Consider the following 26180-nt stretch of genomic DNA (forward strand, 5'->3'; position numbering starts at 1 on the left):
TCCATAAGTATTTCCAGTTGCTATCAAATTTAAGGCATTCTGTTGTGTACTTAACAGTGTAACAAAATGTCGCTGAAATGCTCATGTGGTCAAGAGGGAATTTAAGAAGAAACAAAGAGGGGCAGCTAGGTGGCACAATGGATAGAGCACCAGCCCTGGAGTCAGGAGGACCTGAGTTCAAATCTATATTCAGACATTTAATAATTACCTAACTGTGTGGACTTGGGTAAGTCATTTAAATCCATTGCCTTGCAAAAGCCAAAAAAAAAAAAAAGGAAAGAAACAAAGACCAATTTAATAGGCCACTATTCCAGTTTGCAGACTACTATGAAAAATTATTGTATTTTTAAAGAAGAAAGTGATTCATATAACCACAGAACAAAGAGAAAAAAGATCTTTTAGGTTTTGAGACATCCCAAGCTCATTGATAAGATGGTACTCCAACAATTTCAAAGCACACTTTCCCTGGAGTATCATCGTAAGTAGGCAGTACTGCAGATTGAATTCCATAAAATAACCATAAGACTCTAGTATGTTTTAGTAATTTATTCTCTATATAACCACATATTGATTCTCTAAGGGGAGGTTTTCACAAGTCCTTCATTATATAGGGAAAATAGAACCAAAGTTGACAACCTTACAAGTCTTTGAAGTCTTGAAGCTGGAGATGAGGGAATATTTTTCTTGCACCGATATTAATGAGCTTGGTCAGACATCAAAAATGCTATGGTCATTTTCTGCATCCTGGGCCATGGCCTGTCTTCCTGACTTGTCTTGCCACTGGTCTTTGATGACACTGAAGAAAGAGTAAAGTTGATGATTTTGTGCAAGTGAATTTGGAAAGTGAAGATATAACCCTTGAGGTCATTGGTCCTTTTTGAAAATGAAGGATCAACAACAACAATAATGAACAGATAGATACATGTTGGTTCTTCAAAGAAATTTTTTGATTGCAACTCAAAAAACGGACTAAATTCAAAACCTGAATGTCTGTAGCTTAGCTGGTTGGCAGTCTGTGGGTTTGAATTATAATAGAGCTGTGGGAACTCAACATTATCAGGAGAAAAAAGGAGAGTTCCTTCAGAGGTGAAAAGGCTGTGTAGCTACTCCTATTCAGAGAAAAACCAGCAGTTGGCATCAGTAGTTATCCTGCTGATTAACATAGATAGAATAGCCCCAAAGACTCCTTAAAATCACAACAGTTTGCAGTGGCAGAGAAAGCAGATCCCAGTCAATCTCATTCCTAGACTAGCAGAAGACTATAGAAAATCAAATAATAGAATCATGAATTGGGGGTGGGTTCCAGTAGGGATGCAGCATAGTGTTCAAAGTAGATGAGGTAAAATTCCTAGCCATTTCTTTTTCATTGTTATTCTATTGAATGATTTGGCATCATTGATGGGTCTAATAATAAAGAAGCATCTATCTAGCACTCATGAATATAGTTAGGAGTAATTGTCTATCCCCCAGTCCTTTGATTCTGCAGTATGTTTCGGGAACTCTCTTATATAATGTGCCCCAAGTAATTATTACCATGTTGAATGATTGTAATCATTTGATATTTATTGGTACAAACCTTCTCAGTTCACATACAATGTATTCTCTAACTACTCTGGGAATGGCATTAACCCTTTCAAAACAGATATATCCCAATGAGAAGGCTATGTTTCATGAATGAACAGTGGAAGAGCTACTTTCTTCTGCTCAGACCAAGTTCAGGATGCTGTCCCTCCTGATAATTCCAACTTGACAAATGTTTATATAGTGATAGGTGTGATACACCTGTAGGTTATGTGTCCACATTGATCTGTCTAGATGTGATTCATAGATATTCATATATCTATATGATAGAATCTATATGAATACAGACCTGTTTATTGATATTCATATATCTATATGAATGGATTTTTCTAGAATCTTATACTTTTCTCCAAGAGAGACTTTGATTGCTTCCAAGAAGTTATTGGAAGACTGGAGTCACAAGGTTGGCTGCTGCTTTCCTGAGACTAGATTAAATTTATACCTGTCACCCTTCTTAAATATTGTTGTTTAGTCAAATCCTAGTCTTTGTGATACAATTTGGAATTTTCTTGGCAAAAATACTGGAGTGGTTTGCCATTTCCTTCACCAGTTCATTTTATAGATAAGGAAACTGAGGCAAAAGAGTTAAGTGACTTGCCCAGGGTCACCCAGCTAGTAAGTGTCTAAGGCCAGATTTGAACTCAGAAGTTCAAAGTTTCAGAGCCTGCACTCTATCTATTGCACTACCTAGCTGCCCCTAAATGTTTTTAGTTTAGGGGAAATAATTTTTAGGTTCAAACTGTATTTGATTTCTTAGCAGGGAAGGAGTAACCCAAGGTATATATCCCAGATTTGACTCTTTTCCTACCAAATAACAGTTATACAATAACCACACTGAACAAATAGCAAATAAATTCATTTATCCAAGTCTATAGCAAACAAAAATAGAGCCCTATTTCTTCCCAAAGAGGACTTGCAATTTCAATGTCTTGGATCTCTCCTCTCCCCCTCCCCACTCTGAAACTCCCAGAAATCTGAGCTTTGAATCCCTGGTCACATCCCAGGTCAAGACAGGTTTAGAGGTTGAAATAGCAATTGAGTAGAAGAGACAAGAGTAGACTCACAGTAAGCATCTTGTCAAATATAAGACATGTGTCTTTGTTTTATTTGCTTTTGATACATTTCAGCTGTTTAGTCCAGTTCTCATTTTCAGAGCTAACCACTGAAATGCACAATTTATGTGCCCAAGAGCTGAAGCCCATTTGTATCTCCTCTTATTTCTTCCCCCTATGACTGCAGGTTTGTGTTTCTGCCTGTTTGAAGTGTAGCCAGGGAAGGCAGATTTAGACATGTCTTTGTTTATATAACTTCTTATTCACTTCTTTCTGTGAAGACTTACCTGATCTCCTAGGGGAACAGAACCAAAAGAAGGGAAGATAATGCTTCTTAAATGTGTGTGTGTGTGTGGGGGGTTTAAAAGTATTTTTTAAAGGAGTCCAAGATCACAAATTAAAAGTTAACAGGAGAAGCTAGCCTTCACTTTAACAATTTGTGTGTTTTTACCTTAGCAGGCAACTGATTCTAAGTGGATATTTAAATAATCTCTAAGGATACTTCTAAGGCAAAGAACACCTTGTTAAGGAATCAGTCAATCAATTTGCTCAGGATATTTTTTTTGCATGTAAGATTTTTTGTGTAGTTATACCAGTCAAAACTTAAAAGGAATCTTAAACAATGGCTAATGGGTTAAGGAAAAACACTCACTAACATGTACCTTTTTTGGAAACACCTTATTTTTAAAAAATATCTCAATAAGTTGCTTTATTTAAAAAATGTTATTCTTGATCCTTTTTGTCTTGGTATCCTAGTTATTTCCAGATAAAATGATTTCTTTACTTCTCAAAACAACTAAGAATTTAACAAAGCAATAACTTTTTTTCCAGGAACTATGCTAAGTCCTGGGGGATCAAAAGCAAAACCATTTCAGGCCTTCAAAGAGCTTACATTCCAAAGGGGAAAATAACATAGGAAACTCAGATCATACATATAGGGTAAATAGAAAAAAAAATATAATACAAAGTAGAGGGAAGATAATCTCAGAGGAGATGGTGCTAGAATCTGGAGGAGCTGAGTCTGAAAAGCAGCCAAGGATTCTAAGAGTTGAAAGTTGGGAGGGAGAGCATTCCAGGCAACAGAAACAGCAATGCAGAGATATGGAGATAGGAGTTGGGAGTACCTTGTGTAAAGAAAAATCTATAGGTTAGAACGGCTGGATCAGAGACAACATGGTGGCAAGCAGAATGTAAGAAGGCTGGAAAGATAGGAAGGAGTGAAGATGTAAAGAGCTTTTAAGATCATTGTGTGTTGACTCAGATTGGTTTGTCTCTGAGAGCCAATTGCTAAATTTTCAGTCCATGTATTTATTAATTCAGGATTTGGTTTGTTGTTTTGTTGCTTGTCTGGATTTAATAAAACAATGGGATACATATATTTGTGTCTAATGGTAGCTATCTCTAGAGTGGAGGGGGGAGAAAAGAGTTACATGATAACTTTGTTGTGTATTTTAAAGAAATAGCAAGTTGTACTTTATAGAGCTACAGTTTCAGGTGCAATCTTTTTTGCTATGATACTTTGTTATAGAAATGCTTATTTCTAAAGTTCAGGATGAAAATAATAATAAAAAATAAAGTAATGGAGAATGTGTTAATGTTGCAGGTTAAATTTAAAAGGATACGTGTATATTTTCCCCAAGAGAATGTTAAAGTGTACCACCTTATCTTTTGGTTAAATACCAAATATAGGGCTGTATACTAATCCTGGAAGTAATTAGGGAGCCACTGGAATTTATCAGGACACTAAAATGATTAGCTTATATGTCTTAGGAAAATCACTTTGGAAGCTGAGTAAGAGAGAGGCATGAAACAGGGATACTAATTAGATAATTATCGTAGTAGTTTAGAGAGAGGCGATGATGACTTGCAATAGGGAAGTGGTTATGAGGGGATAGAAGTGGCCATATATAAAAGATGTGTAGAGAAAGAAACTGGACAATTTGGCAATGGATAGGAAATGTGAGGTGAGTGAGAGTGATGAGTCAGGCAAAACTTGAAGGTATAATACCTCTGGGCTGGAAAGATCAAGCTCATGTGAGCTGCTAACACAAGCTGGAGAAGAGAATCACAAAATCATGCTGACCAGCTCTATTATGTTACATAATCTTAACTAAACCCTCATTACTGTGAAGTAATCCTTTTACAACTCCCTAATGGATTTTGTCCCTCCTCCAAGTTCCCATGTTTTACTTCCCTACCCCCTCTTTCCATTTCCCTCTTATCTGAAAACCTTGCCTCATATTTCACTGAAAAAAAAATTGAGGCCATCCAACTGAGAGTTCCCTCTTCTGCCTTCCTCCTTTCACATCATCCAGATGCCTTCTGCCATTATTTCCTCCTTCAGTCTTGTCTCACATGAAGCCCTTCTTGCTAAGGTAAATTCCTCTTCAATATACAAGTGATTCCATTTTATTCTGTCTTCTCCAACAGGTTCACTCTTCCATCATCTTTTATTAATCTGTCTTTTGGATACTTCCCCTCTGCTTATAAATATGCTTTAGTTCCCCCTATTCTCAAAAAGTCCTCACTTTAATCTGATCATCCCTTCTAGCACCATGCTTTTTCTATCCTCCCTTTTGTGGCTAAACTGCTTGAAAAGACTGAACGACTAGCATCTCCACTTTCTTTTCTCTCATTCTCTTATATCTCTGCAGTCTGAATTCTGATCTTATCATTCAAGATCTTTTCAAGACCAGATCTAATGGCCTTTTTTCAGTCCTTCTTGACCTCTGTCAGTTAGTCAAACATTTATTAAATGCTTACTGTGTACCAGATACTATGGGAAGCTCAGGGGATACAAATATAAAAGATAGTCCCTGCCTTTTAGGAACTTACTTTCTAATGAGGGAAGCTAGAAAGCAGGGAAGTGTAGATCATAGGAAAAATTCAAAAGAAATTTAAAAGTAGTGCAGGTGGTAGGAAAAGGGTATACGCAGTACTGGGTCTATTCCTTAAATGGAAGTTTTATAACTCAAGGCTCTTCCCTCCAATCCGTGGGACAGAGGATACTGATGAGATGTAAATACCAAAGGCAATCAAGTATTGTAATCTTTAACACAGTGGATCCTCCTCCTCCTCTCATTGATGCTCTTCTCCTTGGGTTTTTGTGACACCGTTCTCCCTGGTTCTCTTCCTTCTCATCAGTCTCTCTCGTTAAGATTTTCTTCCAGCTCATCCCCATAGGTGTCCCACAAGGCTCTGCCTTGGACCTTCTTCTATGTCATTTCATTTGATGGTCTCATTAGCTCCCATAGCTTCAGTCATCATATCTGTTCTTTGGCATTGTCTTGGATCATTGTATTGACCAGTTTCTTTCACGGTAATGGTGGATGGGGGAGAACAGCCCGAGGCTGGAAGTGGGGCTGCGGGGGAAGCCTGCGGGGAGGCCTTGACTGCCGGGTCCCCTCTGACTCTTCGGGACCCCGTTTGGGGTTTTCTTGGCAAACATCCCCGCGCGGTTTGGCGCGTTTCCCCAGCTCGGCCACTCTACTGGCCGTGTGACCCTGCGCAAGTCATCTAGCCCGGCTTGCCTCAGTTTCCCCTTCTGTAAAATCCGCCGGAGAAGGAACCGGCAAAGCGGGGCCACGAGGCGGCTGCCCGGGCCGCGCGGCCCGGCCTGAGGCGGGGAGGGTGGGTGGCGCGCCCCCGGCGGTTGGGACCCTCCCCGGGGCGGGAGTGCGTGGGGCCGGGGTCCTGCTCCGATTTCGGCGCCTGGGCAGGCCCTCCGGCCGAGGCGGGAAGCCGAGCTTCCGGCCGCGTCCCCAGCTCCGGCCGCGGCGGGCGGTCCCGCGACGCCGTGACGTCACGCGCGCGACGCGCTCGGAGCCGGAAGTGGGCGGTGGCGCCGGGCTGCGCGGCGGCTCGCGTGGGGCCGCTGTCTTGGCAACGCGGCGCGGCGGGGGCGCTCATCCGGGGGGCCCAGCATGCTGAGGGCCGGCAGGCTGTGGTGCCGGAGCCCCGGCGCCACGCCGGCGGCCCTGCAGCTGCTGCCGGACAAGCGAGGCGGCGGCGGCCTCCGCGGGGCCCGCCGGGTCAGCACCAGCTGGTCCCCGGTCGCAGCCGCCTTCAACGTCCGCGCGCATCCGGCGCGCAGGGAGCTGCTGGGCGAGCGCCGGGTGAGCGGCCCCCGAGGGGCGGCCTGGGGACGGGCGCCTCCGCGGCTCGGGGGCGCCCCCTGCGGCCCCGCCCCGAGCTGCCTCTGCCCCGGAGGAGGCCTTCCTAACGCCGGGCCCACGTTCGCGGGGCCCGCGGGGCAGGTCACGGCGTTTGGGGCCTGTGCCCGGCAGGGAGGGGGCAGGGCAGCCCCGGGCCCGCAACTGACCCAGTGTGGTGCGGTTACAAAGCCGATCCGAGGGCACGGCATGTGCCGGCCCTTCTCATAGATCAGGGCACATTCACAGAGCTGACGTCCTTTTTTGGGGGGGGGGGGTCGCATAACTGGTAAGTAGCCTGGTCAAGTCAGGGTACAGCATATCCACAGAGCATTAAACATAAGGTGTGTACAAAAGGAATACAAAGTAATTTGGGGGTTGGGGGAGAGATATTAGGAAATGGGGGATCAGGAAGGAAAGGGCTCTTGAAGGAAGTGGCACTTTGAGCAAGAAACCTTAGGGTAAGGGATCCTAAGAACCCAAGTGGTAGAGGTAAGGGAGAGCCTTTCAGAAATAGGGACTGCTTACGCAAAGGCCTCGAGGTAGATGAACTGCCCCTAGGGAATAGCAAGTAGTAGTCCCGTTTGCTTGGCATTTAGTTCATATAACAAATATGGAGACATTTTCTCCCAGGAACAAAGAACAGAAGGCTAGGATAGAAGCATGGGGAATATCTACACTTTTCTTTGATTTCTTTTTCATTACTAATAGATAATCTTAAGCTACCCTCAACCGAAGTCCTATCTTGCTGTCTCATAGTGACATTTATTGGATGGAACTTAGACTGATGGATTCTTGAAGATCAGAGCCCTAAGGACTGGTGACTCTTACCTTGTTTAAATTTGGGACCAGCCCAACTCGTTACCAAGAGGTTCATCATTAGTAGTCTAAGTTGTAGTTTATGAATTGCAGAGAGGCTCAGTAGTCTAGGTTCTAATTTATGAATTACAAAGAAGCTCATCATTAGTAGTCTAGGTCCTAGTTTATGAACAGCACCTCTAACCTGTGCTATTTTATGAATTATGTCTGCTAAGGTGAAGAAGCAGATATAATTCATAAAATGCCATTAGGTATATCCTTTAATGGAGGTAGGACTCTTACAAAGGGGAAAAAAAATAACTTTTTTTTTGAGTTTGGAAGTAGTTTTCTTAGTCATCCTTTGTGACTCAAGTTGTAGAGAGGACATTCCAGGGAGCTTGTGCCTGGACAGTGAAATTAAAGTAGAATTGATTAAAATCTGATGTAATTCCACTGGTTAGTGCAAGGCTTGGTTGTTTAAAACGCCATTCTTATTAAATATTGTAAACTTCATATGCTTTTCTGATTATATATTGCCCAAAATTTTCTTTGCTCTTTGCATTTTTCTCCAGATTCCTCTTTCTTGTTCAGATCTACTTGATCATCAGTAGCTCTCTGATTCTTAAACTTAGCAGATTTGTAGAGCTATGAAGATTTGGTTCTAGACACAGCAGTTTTCTGTGACACAGCAACTCTGTCAGGACTGACAGATGGTCTAGATTTCCTGAGTATAGACTTCTGTTGCTGCAGACCTCTGCAAAGCCCTTGGAGCTTTTTCATACTGAAAAACTCATTAACATCTTTTCTCATTAGCCTTCCATTGAGAGTTACCTTATACTTTTGTTCAACTATTGTTTCTGGATAAAGTCCTGTTAATGATTCCTCATGTGATCTTGGATGTTGTGCCTGTTTCAGTGATAGCTTCAGTCTATCTTATCTAGAAAGGATGGCAGGATACAAGTATAGACCCAGGGACAGACTGAATGTCTTACTAAGTATCAGCTTCCAGAATATCATCTCATCACCAGTTTGGATGCAGGGTTTCTGATTAAAGCAACACTCATAAGAACATCACCTAGATTTTGGAGATGTTGTAACATGTGCCAGAGGGAGGACATACTCAGACTAATCAGCTCTTCCATGCTTTCATAGTTTATTGTGTGCATCTCATAAGGCACTGGGAAAGGTTAAGATTCAAATTAAGTCAAAGTCTCCTTGCCCTCCATAAAGTATAATCTAGAATTTGGAATTCATGAAGTTGTTTCTTAAAATAGTTTTGATAACTGTATTTCATTATAATTGCTTTCCTTTGTAATCTCTTATTCATTCAGTCTTATTTTAAAATATTCTTATAAGAAGTACATAAATTTAAGACTGCTAATGGTGAAGGGTGCAGTCTTTGACACAAAAAGGTTTACCTATGATATAGAGGACTTTTTTTTTGTTAGTCTTTTAAGTCTTGTCTCACTCTTCATGGCCCCATTTGAGGTTTTCTTGACAAAGATCCTGGAAAGTTTTGCTGTTTTCTTCCTAAGTTGATTTTACTGGAGAGGAAACTGAGGCAGACAGGGTTAAGTGACTTGGACAGAGTCTCATACAACTACTAAGTGTATGAAGCTAAATTTGAACTCAGATCTTTGTGACTCTAGGCCAGACACTGTCTTCTATGTCACCTAGCAGCCCCATAGAGGAAACACAAAGGGATACATTACAGTGCATGATGTTTCCTAATGAATGTATTTAAAGAATCGCAAAAATGTTATATGAGAATGAAGGAGATATAAATGGAACATGCATTCTTATTGAAGATAAAGGATTCCTTCCATTTTTGCAAAATTGTAGTTAATCCTTTGGGAATCCCAAAGAGAATTGGCCTGGAAGTCAGAATTGGACTGGGTTTGAATTCTCTCTGACATTCTAGTCTGACCTTGGCCAAATCACCTAACTTCTGTGAGCCTCAGTTTTCTCTTGTGTAATGGGCATAATAGTACAATATATTATCTTACTGGGTTGTAGTGAGAATTACACATACAAAGTTAATTCCAAAGTACTCTATTAATGCAAGCAGTTTAAAAAATCATTATTAGTCATAAGATTGCCCATGACCAGTTACTATTCAACACAATCAAAATTTTAAAGTTTTTAGTTTATAAAACTTTTATAGTAAAAAAGATTACATGAACATAACAAAAGTCATTCCTTTTTCTTCAGAGATGGAACATGAAGATGGGAAGAGGAATGGATTTGTTCTTTTTTAGTGTTAGAGGTAGAACTAGAAGCATTGAGTGGTTATAGCAGTCAGATTTAGGCTGAGTATAAGGAAAGCCTCACTGATGGGGGAAAACTTTCAATGTACAAACAGTGAGATGCTTTGGGTATTTGTGGACTCCCTATCATTTAAGGTTGAATATTCATTGGGAATCTTAGAGAGGATATTTCTATTTAGGTATAGATTAGAATACATGACATCTAAGGTGAGATTCCATGAATTGGGGCATGTGAGAAAACTCCTTGTTCAGCATGGAGTTACTATAGAGGTAAAGGGAGATTCAAAGAATCCAATTTAATTATTAAAAAACTAATTTTTAATTACAAAAAATATAGATAGATTTTTGTATTATTTTAGAATGTTGTTTTAAAATCACAGACATTTTTGAAATGGTGTCTTTAGTCTTTATTATTGATATAGACACAAACTTTCTTTGCTTTTAAAGTGTTACTCTGACTTAAATATGAGCCAGGTAAAGGTATAATTCTCTGGCAAAGGATGAATGTTTTGACGTGAGGGAATGTGTAGATAATGATGATTATAAGTAATGGAATGAAGCAATTGAAAATAGGACTGTCTTTGGAAACTGAATGACTCATATTTTTGGTAATAAATTGAAAATATTCTTTGAATTTTAGGGTCTGTTTGGTGTCCCAGAGTTAAGTTGTCCTGAAGGATTTCATGTTGCACAAGAAAAAGCCCTAAGACAAACTGAGTGCCTAGTAGAGAGTGCTTGTGCTACACCACCTGGACCACAAACAGTGTGTATCTTTGATCAGCTGTCAGATACCTTGTGCAAAGTAGCAGATTTGGTAAGATTTATTTTAAGGATTGAACTTTTTCTCTTTAATAAAAATTATTTTAATTTAAGCCATATTTGTAATTAATTACCCCTGTCAGTAGTCAGTGTTAATATACTATATAATACAAAAATCTATATGGAAAAATTCTGTTTAAGGAAAAAAATGAGCAAATTTGACATTTGTTATGCAGCTGAGAATGTGTTAACAATGGGAAAAACCTCCCAACTATTTACTGTTTTAAGGGAATTTGATATTCAGCATTGCAAATTTGCAGATCAATAGATCTTTTATTCTCATGACAGAAAGATCATACATAGTATAAAAGTATCCTCTACATGGTTCACGTGTAATGCCCTTAAATTTCATTTATTTAAAAAAAGTTAACTTGCACATAACTTCATAATGCATACAAATGTAGATTTCTTTTGAAAGATAAGTGAGTGAATTTTTGTATTATTTTAGAATGTTGTTTTAAAATCACAGACATTTTTGAAATGGTGTCTTTAGTCTTTATTATTGATATAGACACAAACTTTCTTTGCTTTTAAAGTGTTACTCTGACTTAAAGTTTAATTATCAGAACCAAAAAATATCACTAACTCTTTATTATTCATACTTAGGGAGAGAAAGAAGTGGCGTAGAAGTCTAAAGTGATGAAACATTTAAGATTGCCTATATTTGTATGTTGTTTTTTTCTGTTCATTCAAATATTGTAGGTGTATCTAATGTAAGAATTTATCGCCATTTCATAGCATAGCATATTGCAAATGCTGTGAGGACCTGGATTAGTTGTTTAGCTTTCCCATTCTATTTGCTTATTAACTTCCGACTTTCTGTCAGGTAATGATGATCTCTGACCAAAATACACTTGCTCCAAGCCTACTGCAGTTGGAGAAAATTTTTTATACAATTGTTTTTTTTAAAAGTTTAAAGTAAAATAGATTGTAAGCTCCTTGGGGGCAGGGACAATATTTTTGAACAAATCAGTGTTATTAAACGAATACTGTGTAGTATCAGTGAAACCCTTTTTTTCTCTTTTCTTATGTCAATAAAAGCTTGAAAGTAAATTTCCTGGATATTATAAACAGTTAATAGCATTAGCATTTGGTAGTGAAATTGCAGTTTTAGCTTTGTTACCTAGTGATGGTCCCTAGTTACTTTCCATGCTTTGAAGTTCATTTTGGTTCCTTTTTTCTCCCTTATTCCTGTCTGTGGAATAAAATGTTACTTTTTAATCTTTTTACCTTGTCTAAATATCGTTTTTAAAAGTATTCAAACTCTCAGGATAAAATTTTGATCACTCAGATACTATATATGTGAATGTTATTGGATAACATTTTAAAAATATTTCCTTATGAAACAGTTATCCTAGTTGTAAAAGAGTAGTTTTATTTAACTAGGTTGTTATCCAGTTCATTTGTGTCTGACTCATCAGGACTCCATGGAGTGACCACTTATATCTTAAGTTTGTAATGTAGAATGGAAAATTGTTCCATTTCTCAAAAATAATAAAATGATGATTATGGGGTTCAGATTATTCTCTTAATCTTGTTTCCCTTCCTACTACCGTAAATGGACAAACTTTTTCTTTAATATTAAGTACTAGTTATGAATTGAGTGTAAGGCCCTTAATTTTTGTGGGTCTTCATTTCCTCATATGTAAAACGAAAGCATTAGATTAGATAATTTTTTTCTAAGTTTTTCTAATTTTCCAATTTTTCTAATTTTAAAAATTTTCATTCTTAACTGAAAGAGATTCCATTGCCTCTAGTAGGTTGTACTTAGTAATTAAAAACTATTTTGTAAATTTCTGCTTAAAAAACATTTATACATGTTAATGCTAAGTTGGGTTTTATTATTACTATTAAAAGAATAATGTGTCAGTGATATTAATTTGCATATTTATATGCATTAAAATATGGAATTTTTCTATGTTTATGGTCTTTTATACATTTATTGCATGTTTCATTGTCATTGCTTTTACATTAAAAGTATAACAAAACATTTTTGTAGTTACTGAATTTTTAGCATGTTTCTATTAAAAGTAAAATTGCTTTCAGTCTAGTGGTTTTAATTTTTTTACTTGCAGTTTCATTTTAAGCATTTTGGAAGTGAAAAATAATTTAATCAAATTCCAGATATAATCATTGTGACCCTTCATAGCATTAGGAATGTGTTAGAAACTGCAGTTTGGCAGTAGAGATTCAACAGTGTCACTAAAAGTTCTATGTAGAAAGTGCTGAGATGAGATAAAAGGTGCATAACCATACTGCCATATGAAGTTTCCTAGGTATATTACCACAAATTTTAATGCTTTGCAGTTATATTAATATATTAAACTAATGGAAGAAAATGCACACATATGGAATGAGACAGAATTGAAATATTTTTTTTTCAGATAAATGTCTAAATTTTTAAAAATAATTTTTAGAAAACATGATTTGAAATTTTTTTCTTTGGAGGAATAAGATTTTTCTGCCAAATTGAAAATAAGCTCTGAAAATATTTTCTTTGGCATATGGAATGTGCACTACTTGCCTTTGCTTAACCAATTTAGGGAAGAAAAAAACAGTATCACTGATAGAAATAGATTGGGTAAGCCAAACAGAAGATGTAAACTGCTGGATGAGACATTTAAAATATAAATTTTTATCTGTTTTTAAATCCTTGGAAGTTATTTTCCATCATATCCCCTCTTGGTTTCTCTTTCCCTTATATTAGGCTGATTTTGTGAGAATTGCTCATCCTGACCCTGCATACAGAGAAGCAGCAGAAGAAGCCTGCAGAAACATTGGTACCATGGTAGAAAAGTATGTTTTGTTCATATTTGTTATGACATTGGATTGCATAATAACAAGAAATCATCTCAGGGAAGATTTTTTTTCTTTTAATTCTTCAGTGTTTGTGTTGCCAATGAAAAGCATTGGACCCCAACTTGTAAAGATGTGTTATGTTATTTATTTTGTCAAAATGATGTTGGGTTGCTTGCTTGTTGCTTTTTAAATTTAGTTTATGCTAATAAAAGATGACAGCTATAAGGCTAAATTCCTGAGCCTGCAAGCAGTTACTATGGCTTATAATTTTTGTACAGTTTTGACTTGTTTAATATCAACTTTCCCTAAAGTCTGTTAGAGTTGCTTTGGGGATTAAGTAAATTTCCCTGGTAGGACTGGCTGAAGATGAAGGGTATTATTGGATATTATTGGTTTCTGTTGAAACTAGTAATAAACTACAACTACCAAGAAGTGAATTTTATTTAAAGTTACTTTAAAACTAGTTTAAATGCTTTTAAAATCATTGTGCCAGCCTCCAGATGCCTTTTAACTTCATTTATGGAAAAGGATGCTGTTATTGAAAGCCCTTAAGTACCCAGTATCATACCAGTTACAAAGATTTCTTCATTTGGTACTTAAAAGTTTACACAGTACCATCCTATTAACTAATAGATGTGAAATCAATAAATATTTATTAAATACCTATGTGCAAGGCCCTATCCTAGGGACTGGGAATACAGAAACATTAAAACAACCCCTGCCCTCAAGGAGCTTACATTCTGTTGGAATGAAACAGTCATTGTCTTCTGTATGTACACTTGCTATCAGAAACCATGATAGACAAATTTTTAGAACTTGCATAAGATAACATCACCTGTATTTATTACAAGTGAAAGAAGGAAGTGCACTAGTTAATATATTAGTAGTTGAAAATTGCCTTCCACTTTAAAGTCATCTTCTGGGACCACATTGTAGCTTGAAAGTGACTGGGAAGGCTATGCCAACAGAGTACTATCCCTGCTGAACTAGAAAGAGCCCAAGAAACAGGGTATTGTCAATGGATCAGCCTATCTACTAGGGAGTGGTTCATTCCCACAGGGTTGTTTACTAGTGAGGGAAATGCTTATTTTCTCTTATTAATAACCCATTATTAATTGGAATTCAGGCTTTTTTATTTCCCTATTCAGGGACTAGCTCCTGTAGGTCAGTCAGTCTCTGAAGAATAGGGCTGATGGATTAGATTGAGATACATGCTCCTCAGTTTTGTGTGGAATCCCACCTAATTGGAGACCTTTCATACATTTATGGTATAAATGGAATTTAAGTGAATTCCAGCTCCAAAGCATTAAGCCCCTGTCCTTGTACCTCTCTTTTTTGAGTTTAGGGTAATCCAGTTAGTTCATGAAAGAGAAAAGAAACCTGAATAATCTAGGTAGAGGTGTGTTTCTTTGTCCAGATTTCTGGAGAGAGCCAAGTCTCATGATCAAGCCCCATTCTCAGCAGGAGGATCTAAAGACTTAGCCCTCCTCCTCACTTAATTGCCTACCTCCCCTCATTTAATTGTTGATTTCTCTTGTCTGGGCATTTCCTTTCAATAAATACTTAAGATATTCAGTGTGCCCTTTATGGATCTTTGATGATTGAGATAAATTACTGACCACCAAATTTATTGATTATTAGCTAGGCTTTTAATAAATTGGCCATTAATTAGCTGATAACTATCTCTTTGGCTTTTCATTTGTTTCTGGGGTCAATTTAATTTTTGGCAATGTCAGCTTATGAAACCTTGACAGACCAAAAAGAGGGATAATAATATATCACTGAATTTAATAAAGCGATGAAATCATGGGTCTGTTTTAAGTAGTTGAAGAAGACTTGTATGTAGGTATGTAATAACCACTCAGAAGTTTATTCCTTTTTATAGATGAGAAAGCTGAGGCTCAGGTGAAATGATTTCCCCAAAGTCACTCAGCTAGTAAGTGACAAGGATTCAAATTTGGGTTTTCTGCCTCCAAATCCACCTTATATACCATATCCATAGTTATCCCTAAAACAATCACCAATATTATAATTTGAGGGTGGGGAAATGTCATTATAGATTAGGGAAAGAAGACTTCTTGGAGATGATAAAATTTTAGGGGTTGCCTTTTTGAATGATGGAACCTTTTTAGTCTGTCTTGGATCTCTAACAATAGTAAATGCCACCATTTTAGGTGCAGTGTCAGATCTATATTTAGACATGACCTAACAGTTATAAAATAGGATAAGAGAATATAGTTGGAATAGGAGGGGTATAGTTGTCCCCTCCTTATCATTGCTATAACCTTAAGTAATTAAATGCTTAAAAAATTTTCATTTAGTGTTCTTAAATTCTAGCTAGCCCTGTGACTTTGCCTTTCCCTTAGTTTTACCTGAGAGGTAGTATAACATAATGCCTTCATAGGGATTTTTAAACTCAGTAATGTATGTGTGCTGCTAACCAGAAAGAAACTATTTTCCATCAAGTGGAGAAAAAAAAGTCAATTAGACTTAATGGCAACTATGAATCTAGTATAGATTTTTTTTTTTGAGTTGAGATCTTAGCTGGGTTTCAAATGAAAAATCATCACTATTTTGTTCATTTGAATTTCTTTTTGGGCAGAAATCAAAGATTTACCATTACTTTTTTACCTAGTTGACATTGTCATTTAAATTACTCAGTTCTTGGGATCTCATTTTTCTCATTTGTAAAATAAGGACCTTGGACTAGATGGCTTCAGTTGTATGCAGCTTTAGGTTCCTTTCATTTCTAAATCTGTAATCTGTAACTTTCGTTCCTTCAACATGGAGAAGAACCTCAGGTGAAGACCTCTTACTTGCTAATGTTTTTAGTGGTAATACTGAAGGGAATCCTTAGGTAATACTATATGGTGAAAGAGCCCCAGGATTAAAGGGTCAAAAACCTGGATTTGAGTCATAACTCCAGCATTGTGTCCTTGGGTAAGTCACTTAGCCACTCAGAGCTTGTTAACTGTTGGAGCTATGACTCAAATCCAGGTTTTTGACCTCTTAAACTCTGGGAGCACTTTCCTTAATGGTAAAGTGTAAAGTACACTCTATTTTATAAGTAGTTTTTAGGATGGCATTTTTGTATACTATAAAGCACAATAAGTTTAAACTACTTTTAATAATTTTCTTATAATTCTTTGTGATACCATAGTAGAGGCCAATAGAATGAATGTGTATTTCTGCAGACTTTCTAGCAAATGCTTCTGTGAATGACTCTTAATTACTTTAATTCTAAGACCGTAGATAAATAATTTGGTAACTTGGATGGCATTAGAAATAGTAAAAAACTTAGACTTGTGAAAGGGAATAAACTAGCCTTCCTACCATTTGGAACCTACCAGAAATCTTATCACTTGGTTGTATTCTCTTCAGTTAAGCAGAAGTTATTCTATGTGGCAATCCAAATACTTGAAAACAATTGTAGTCCCTTCCACCCCCTCTCTCCTTCAGGCTAAACATATCCAGTTCCTCCAGTTAGTTCTTGGTAACAGGGGTTGACAAGCTGCATGCTGATATGTCCCATTCCCATCTACCACCTGTGACCCAGGAAATGGTTTTTACTTTTTAAAATAAAGCTTTATTGTATTTAAAAATCTAAAAACCATGCTTAGCTTGCATGCTGTTGTGGACTCCTATGCAATGACCTAACTTCACCATTCACTTACCAAATCAAACACTATTTCCTTTCTTCTGGAGATGCTCAAAATTGTCAATATTCTCCTAAAATATGGTATCCAGAACTGATTATGATGCTCAGGTATGGTTGGACCCAGACAGACTACAATGGATCAATCATTTCTTTAATTGTAGATGATGTGGCTCTCAAAATAAATTAACATTTTTGCCTGCCATCTTATACTGTTGATTACTGTGTGCTACTGAAATTTCAAGATCTGAGTTGTTGTTCAGTCACACATTATCCTCCATTCTGTACTTTTTTGAACCCCAGTATAGAACTTTATATTAGTACTTCTTTCCTTTTATTTTTCTCTTATTTTATTTGATGTAATTTAGTTCTAGTCTGTGCAAAATCTTTCTAGATTCCCACTGTTCAAGGTTTTCTCTCTCCCAGGTTCATTACATCTGCAAATATGATGAGCAGATGTTTATACATTAATCCAAAGCATTGATAAGGATTTTTGAACAGTTATTCTCTGCTCCAATGAGGAAAATAGTAGTTGAAACCTTTCTCCTTACACTGCTATTAACTTTGAAATTTAACTTAGTAATTGCTGTGGGATGTCTGTCCATTGAAGAGCATTCATTCAGTCTATATGAGAAAAATCTTTGAGTTTTGTTCTTTATACTATAGAATTTAACTTTATTTTTTGAATAATAATAAATTGTTTTAAAATTATGCTGTTTTTCATCTGTAATTTTCTAGGTTAAATACAAATGTGGAATTATATCAAAGTTTGGAAAAATTATTATCAGATGAAAAACTCGTGGCTTCTCTTGATCCTGAAACCAGGTACTTGTTCATTACCTTATGGTTAACATTTTGTGTTTTTGTGAATCTTTGGGGGAAGCAAGAGATTTGTAGTAGTAGTATTAGCTTGGTTTTAAAATTAATTCTTATAATACCAACATTACATCTGTAAGCAATTAGATCAGTTTACATGGACTGAGGGGAGGGTTAAATTCCAGGGATCGATGGTAGATTATTTGGTTTACTATGATCAACTTAGTATTTTGAAGTTGGGCAACTTAATTTCTAAATTATGTCAAGGCATAGTAATTTACTGTGTTGGCTTGGGGGAGATGCAAAACGAAGAGTACCAGTCTTCCAGGGCTGAGCAGAACAAATCTTCTCTTTAAGATACACTTCCTCTTCATGATTGTAACACATGTAATATTTGGATAATCTTTTAAAAATAGACCTAGTAAGCCAAAGCAGATTAGTTTTGTACAAAACAGTGTAAAGTTAACTACTTTCGGGAAACAAACTTCATTTTAGTGATAGTTATGGAAGACAGATCATGAAATTAGTGACCTAGTAGTGAGAAAGAGGAGATTTTGGGCAGAGATTGCTTTTTCAAGAATTTTGGTGGTGAAGAAGAGTAAGATAACTGATCATCTAACACTCTAAAGTTTACTAAGTACTGTATATACATTAATTCATTTGAACCTTACAATAATCTATAAAGTAGGTACTAAAGATATCAGAAGGATTAGTTATCTTGTTCATGGTCACCTTTGACCATATTTTGCTTATTTAGAAAAAGTTCGTAAGACTCAGGTGTGATTTAAACCAGGTCTTTCTAATTCCATCTTCACAGACTATCCTTTATGGTCTTCTGCCTTATGTGGAAAGATGACTAGGAAGAATGGTGGGTGAAGAAGGTTTGAATGACTGAGGAGATTTAAATGTACTTAGATCCAGTGGAAAGAGAGAGAGAGTGATGCACAAGAAAAAGGAAGATTGTTTGGGACAGAATATAGAAGAAGGTGGCATCAAGGGCACAGGGAAGAGATTAGATTTAGGAAATATTTGGACTTTCCTTTTGAGATATGGTTGGAAGAAGAGAAGAGGTAATGATAATGAATTTTAAGGCATGGAGTGCTGTAACTGGAGTCAGGAGATATGGATGGAAATTCTGGCTCCAAAACTTATTAGGTGTGGCACATCTAATGGTACACACATTTATATTTATACTTACATTTAACTTTGATATGCCTCAGTTTCCTAATTTATAAAGGGGAATGATAATACTTGTACTTATCTACCTTAGAAAAGTGCTTTTTAAACTTTAAAATTTTATGTAAATATGAATTATCATTATGTATTATAATGGAAAGCACAATGGAATGTAAGCTCACGATGCTTGGCTTGCCCAACCACATCAATATGATTTGCCTTGCAACCCCCCCCCAAAAAAAAATTAAATCAGCCATTTTAATAGTGTCCTAAGTGTTTAAAGCAGTTACTGATTTGTAACCAGCATTAATCTTTATCATATGATTCTTAGACTAAAATGAAAGAAATAGCACTGATTAAGAAATACATGTATTTTCAAAATATTCCCTTATTAATTTTTTAAATTTGTCTCATAAGACAACAAAAGTTAGAATCTCTTTACTTTTCAGTAAAAGTTAATTAAGTAGAGTCCTCAGATCTTGCACAATTCTGATAGCATGCTTCTTTGCTAATTAATTTACTCTTGTAGATTAAGATTGGTATTGATGTCGCTCAAAATAGCACCTTGCTTGTGCCATTAGATTTAATAAATTTAGATGGATTCAAAATATCTTTGATTTTCACAATTATTTCCATTTTTAAAAATTTTTTTGAAAGATTTTGTTTATTTTGAATTTTACAGTTTCCCCCCAATCTTGCTTCCCTCCCCCCCTCCCCACAGAGGACAGTTTATTAATCTTTACATTGTTTCCATGGTATGCATTGATGTAAGTTGAATGTGATGAGAGAAAAAACATATCCTTAAAGAAGAAACATAAAGTATGAGATATAGCAGAATTATATAATAAGATATCTTTTTTTTTTTAATTAAAGGTAACAGTCTTTGGTCTTTGTTCAAACTCCACAATTCTTTTTCAGGATATAGATGACATTCTCCATCACAGATATCCCAAAGTTGTGCCTGATTGTTGCCCTGTTGGTTTGAGCAAGTCCATTAAGATTGATCATCAGTCACATGTTGCTGTTAGGGTGTACAGTGTTCTTGTTCTGCTCATCTCACTATCAGTTCATGCAGATCCTTCCAGACTTCCCTGAATTCCCCATCCCTCCTTGTTTATTGAACAATGGTGTTCCTTCACATACTTATACCACAGTTTATTAAGCCATTCCCCAATTAATGGACATTCACTCAATTTCTAATTCTTTGCCATCACAAACAGGGCTTCTATGAATATTTTTGTACAGGTGATGTTTTTGCCCTTTTACATAATCTCTTCAGGGTATAGACCCAGTAGTGGTATTAGTGGATCAAAGGGAATGCACATTTTTGTTGTCTTTTGGGCATTTATTGCCTTTTGTGCATTTCCAATTTGAATAGTTGTAGAAAGCTAAAATAGTACAACAGGTTTTCAGTAAACACAAATTCCCCTGATATTTTAAAATGTGCCAAAAGAGACATCTTCCTAAGAAATTTTTCTGTTACGAATTTAAAGAAAAAAGAATTTTATTTGTTATCAAACAGGACTTCTAACTTAGCTTCAAAGAATCGAATATTCCATGTAGCTGCTACTATTTGGAAGAAAGACAAGAAATCTCATGTCTGGAAACTGAAAAATTTGTCCAAACTAGTGTTATAATGAGTTTTGGATGGAATTGAAATAAATATATATATATATAAGCAAATACTTTGGTTCTTAGAGATTTGGGCTTTGTGGGTACATAAACTATTAAGTATAAATTATGATTTTAAATTTTATTAATTTTTTTGTTATTTAATAATTTAGTACTCACTTAGTGGCTTCTTTGTGCAGAGCCATTGGCAGACATGTACTCTTTAGATAAGATAGTTTAGCTATCACACACACACACACACACACACAAAGATAGCACATACACACACTCCATAGTGAGGAAAATTCTTCCATTGTGAAGATAGGCTCTATCTTTGCAACTTCTCATCTTAGTTTCCTAGAGTATTGAGAGATTAGTTAAGTGATTTGCCCATTGTCACACAGGGTGTTTGTTAGAAGCAGGGCTTACAACAGGTGTTTCTTCTGAGACTGATTCTTATCTATTGCAAAATAATGCCTCTTTAGGTCATGGTTTAATATTTTAAAAAATTATAATGTGTGCTTAGTACATATGAAAGGTAAAAAAAAATGCTATGTCAAGTTCAAGGGAGAGAAGTGAAAGGAATGGGCGATAATGATAGACCAGGAGGACTAGGAAAGCTTTAATGGAGGAAGTGACATTGGGTTTTAAAGGAAGGACAAGTTTTTAAACCCACAAAGAGTCAGAGGAAAAACACTTTTCCAGTCACAGGAAATCACAAAAAACAAAGGCATGGAGATGAGAAAGTGTAGAATACTTTTGACTTAGATTGACTGGAATATAGACAGGAGACAGTAGCTAAATAGGTGAAATGTAAATTGCTTCCAGTTAATTGAGGACCATGAATGCCAGGCAAATGAGTTTGAACTTTCTTTAATAGGCAGTACTAGTACGTTTTGGAGTAGGAGCGATAGAACTAGTGACATAGCTATTTAATTATATTGAGTCTTTTTTGTTTTTGTAAGGCAATGGGTTAAGTGACTTGTCCAAGGTAGGCACCACAGCTAGATAATTAGGAATCTGAGGTCAGATTTGAACTCAGGTTCTCCTGACTTCAAGATCAGTGTGCCACTTAACTGTCTTTATATTAGCTCGATTATATTGAACTCGCTAACCTAACTCAATTATATTGAGTCTTAACGTATTTGCTTGCAGCAAATTCTCTTCTCTCACCTTTCTCTCAATAAATTGAGTTGATTTACTTTCCTATTTTGAGATTTATAGGCTTATATAAACTAAGATTGTAGATATAGAACTAAAAGGGATCCTAGACACCATGTAGGCCAGCATCCTTATTTTGCAGTAAGGACATTGTGGCTGCTCTAGGCCATATGATTTGCTGAGGTCACATACTTAATCAAATTCAGTGCTTTTTTTTTTTCACTACACCACAAAACCTTTCATTATGAATAAAAAGCTTAAATCAGTGATCAAAAGTTTTGTTTATTTGGTCTTTAAGATGCCAGAAAGCATTATCTAGGTGTTTTAGTACCATCCTTAAAACAAAAAAGCCAGATGGTTGGACTGAATTTTTTATTTTTTACTCTTAAGTTTAGCATCTAGTAAATGTGCCGGTAATTCCCCTAAAATAATTTATGTAAAATTGTTGTTGTTTTTGTCCTTCATTCTGGAAAAAGACTATGACATCAAGGAGGTGATACCATGACAAGCATGTGAATTAGATTTGAGTGAGGGGGTACTGTGCTAAGTCATCAGCTTCACTTTTTCCTCTAGACCCATCTGGATATGAATCAAGAAGACTGGAGATGGCCCTGGATGTGAGGGAATCAGGCTTAAGTAATTTGCCCAGGATTACACAACTAGAAAGTATCAAGAGTCTGAGCTTTAACCACTGGGTACCAATTAACTGCTCTTATGAAAAATATGCTCTCTTTGAAACGATTGAATCAACCAAATAGACATTGGAAACCCTTGGGAAATAACTTTCTTCCTATGTTCCTTGAAGAATGAGAAATTGTGTCTCATTTATCTTTTTATCTTCTTCAGGGCTTAGCAGGGTACTTTCTCAGGGTCCCACAAGTAATAAGTGTATTAATGCCAGATTTTTTTGTAAAAGGAAAAGAATTATGGGAATATATGTAATGAGAATAATTTTATTTTTAGGAAAGTGGCGGAATTATTTATGTTTGATTTTGAGATAAGTGGAATCCATTTGGATGAAGAAAAGGTAAATTTTTTATCTTTTTTTTATTTGCCACCTTGTTTTACTATAGATTAATTAGTATCTTTGTTTTAGGTTCAAATTATTTAATATTCTCATATTTATAATAAAATACCAAGTAAATCTTTAATCTATGAAAATTTTCTGAACCTTTCACTAGAATTTATGAACTTCTATAGGATTACACATATATTAATCTTATTTAAATAGCTGTCCCACAGGCAATCCTTAGAGGAATTATGGGAATTAAAGGAATTTTTAAGACTTTTTTTGTGTTGTTAGTGATAGTAACATAGAAATATAATAGTGACAGACTCCTGGCCAAGGTTAGAATGTATGTAAGGAGAATGAGTAAAGAATGTTTTTTTACCTGGAATTAAAAAAAAATAATCAAGATGGCTTTCATATAGAAAGAAAGGGGCAAGAAAGAAAGTATGTTTCTACTGTACTAAAAACCATTGGGATAGCTAAAATAAAATACTATTAGCAGTAGAGATGCTCATGAATTCATAGGATACTGCTTCTAAGAAAGGCAGTAAAATCCAAGACTTTGTTACATAAGTGTACCCAATAAGGAAATATCAATAGCAAGTTGAACTAGAGATCCTAATCCAAGGAGACAAATTTGCTGATATTAGGTATTTCTGAGACTTAGTAGGAAAGGACACATAACTGGAATATGACTTTGGAAGAATATATTTTATTCAGAAGAAACAGATTAGGTAAAAGGAAGGGACAGTCTGTAGTATAGCAGTATTAAATATGAAGAAGATCTACCCATTTGAGATATCTAATTACCAGAAGAGGAAAGTGTGGAGAACATTTTTAATATCTTCAAAGGGAGATACAAAAGGATAAAAATTGCTTGACATTATATTATATAGATCAACTAGATAGAAAGATGAAATAGGTAAGGCAAATCTGACACAGAGATAGGATAAAGAAATGATGCAAAATTTCCTAGAATACTCTGTCCAGAACAGAGCATGAAATGATTTCTTGGTTTGCCTATATGATTATTTCATTCTTGAACAAGTGAAGGAAATCACCAGAGGAACTTTGTTTAGGGCTTGGAGGAACTGGTTGCTGGACACCTTGGGAAGAAGTGACTTCTTTACTGTAGATTGTATGACAGAGATGAGGAAAACTGGGGTTAACTTGATTATGTTCCCTAAATTTTAGGAGAAGAGATGCTTCAAACATTTAGAAAAGGGCTAAGTAGGATCCTATTGCTTTAAAAAAAATTTTAAAAAATGAAAGATCCTGGAAAGATGGGGAAACTTTCAAGAATAGAATTCTGAAGACAGTTACTCTTCTTCCCTAAATTGCTGTACCCCCAAATTCACCTGTTGGTTAGAAATGATCTTTTGGAAATTAAGGTTGGTAGTTGGATAACTGACAAAATCCATTGCTAAGACTGTTCTCATGTACACATAAATAAGTATGATAGAGCATATGCTCATGATAGGGCCAAGGAGTGATCCAGACATTGTATTCTAGGAAAATTTGTGGGAGAGATCACTTTGTATTTTACAAATGAATAAACTGAGGCACAATGTGGTTACATATGCCCAGAATCCTAGGATATCATTGGAATTAAGAAAAGAATGAATTATAGTTGACTTATAGTTTTAATTTTTTTTTTTGTCATACCATGACTTTTAAGGTGCAAAATTCTGGATAGATTTGGTTTAATCATACTTTATTTTTTCCCCCTGCTAAAAATGAAGGAGAATTTTGAAATTATAGGGAAAAATGCTAATTTTTGTGTATGACTTATTTGTATTCCATTGATGACCATTAGATTGTGATCAGTTTTGTCATATTTTAAACAAAGTGTATAGACTGAAAGGTAGAAGTGTTGAAAGTATGGAATCAATGCAAAGGTTATTTTTATTGATGCTTTTTAATGTGAAGTTGGCATTTCCAATGAAGAATTATATTTTTATGTTTTTAATATAATATTGACATTAATTTTTATGTCATTCAAGGGATATTTGAATGTTACTAAGATTTTATTCTGAATGAAATTGATCAAATTTACATTAAATATAATTTTTCAATTTTTTTCTCTGTAGATTTTAGGGTTTTTTAAGATATATATTAAATTCTTTTGCTATTCCTGATATTAAATTTAGAAAGGAGTCCAACTGATACATAATGTTCATTTTTTTACAAAATTATTCTTGAGGAAGTTTTCAGTTTAAATTTACTTTGAATACTAAGAAGATACTTCTTTAACTATTATTGTCATCATCAACAATAAATAATTATTAAGTTCCTAACATATACAAAGTATTATGCTAGGTAATGGGAATTCTGAAACATAGTCATAGAAACCGGGCACCTACTAATCTGGTTTTCATTTTTGATTCTTTTCAGTAATATTGCTGGCCCCCTATATGTTCCTTCCCACAATCTTCATCTTTGAGACAGCTCTTCCTTGTAATGAAGGATACAGTTACTGATCATATCTAATGGCATAGTCTTATCATATAATCCTGTTGCACTCTCAGGAGAAATACGACCTAATTTCTTAGCAAATAACTTTCATTTCTATAGCCATTTGCATTTTACAATGTGCTTTTATATATATTATCTGAATAGCTCTTTAGACCATCTCTGTGAATTAGGCGGAGTGTTTATATTAATAATCCAGTTTTTTCAAATAAAAGTTATTTTTAAATAAGTGACTTGCTTAAGTGTTAACCTATTGTATAATTGTTGCTTGATAAATAGATGAATGAAAAACTGAACAAGTGAATAAGAAAGTATTTTAATCTCAACAAGGTCCTCACATTGGCACTGCAATCCTTTTACATATTCCTAATTGACTTACTACATAGTGACTTTTCCAAATCTTTTCATTTCCCATTAAGTCTCCAATAACTCTGCCTCCCCACCTCAGCTGAGAACCTTGCCACATATTTTCACTGAAAAACTTGGGACCAGTCACGAAGAACTTTCTCTTTTTTCCCTTTTTCTCATCTTACATCATTCAGATGTCATGCCAAGATGTTTTATTTCCTTCACCCCTACCTCTCAGGAGATGGTCTATCTATTTTCAATATAAATCCTACATACAAAATGATTCCATTCTTTTGGTGGTTTCATCAGCTTTCAAGGATTTAATTATCATTTGTAGATGGTTCTTAGATCTATATGTTCAGTCCTAACATCCCCACATCCAGCCTCATTTATCCAATTGTCTGTTGGATATCTTGAACTTCTTTGATTTAACATTTCCAAAATTGAATTCCTGTTACTTGGAGA

The 26180-nt window shown here is 35.8% G+C and overlaps 1 protein-coding gene across 2 annotated transcripts in view; it reads left to right on the forward strand.

The window, feature by feature from the left end:
* The first annotated feature begins 4898 nt into the window (after positions 1-4898).
* The window catches only part of MIPEP (mitochondrial intermediate peptidase), a 196654-nt gene continuing 175372 nt past the window's right edge, over positions 4899-26180 (forward strand). Inside the window, exons 1-5 of one of the 2 annotated variants that reach the window (XM_074216207.1) lie at positions 4899-5008; positions 10490-10663; positions 13376-13464; positions 17861-17947; positions 22850-22913. In XM_074216207.1, coding sequence (XP_074072308.1) covers positions 4949-5008; positions 10490-10663; positions 13376-13464; positions 17861-17947; positions 22850-22913 — 474 coding nt within the window. In that variant the 5' untranslated portion in view covers positions 4899-4948. Of the gene's footprint in view, positions 5009-6523; positions 6749-10489; positions 10664-13375; positions 13465-17860; positions 17948-22849; positions 22914-26180 lie in introns of those variants that run through there. The other variant, XM_074216206.1, reaches the window with a different exon arrangement.

This window comes from Macrotis lagotis, chromosome 1 (genome assembly GCF_037893015.1).
Source record: "Macrotis lagotis isolate mMagLag1 chromosome 1, bilby.v1.9.chrom.fasta, whole genome shotgun sequence".
NCBI classification, from domain to species: domain Eukaryota; kingdom Metazoa; phylum Chordata; class Mammalia; order Peramelemorphia; family Peramelidae; genus Macrotis; species Macrotis lagotis.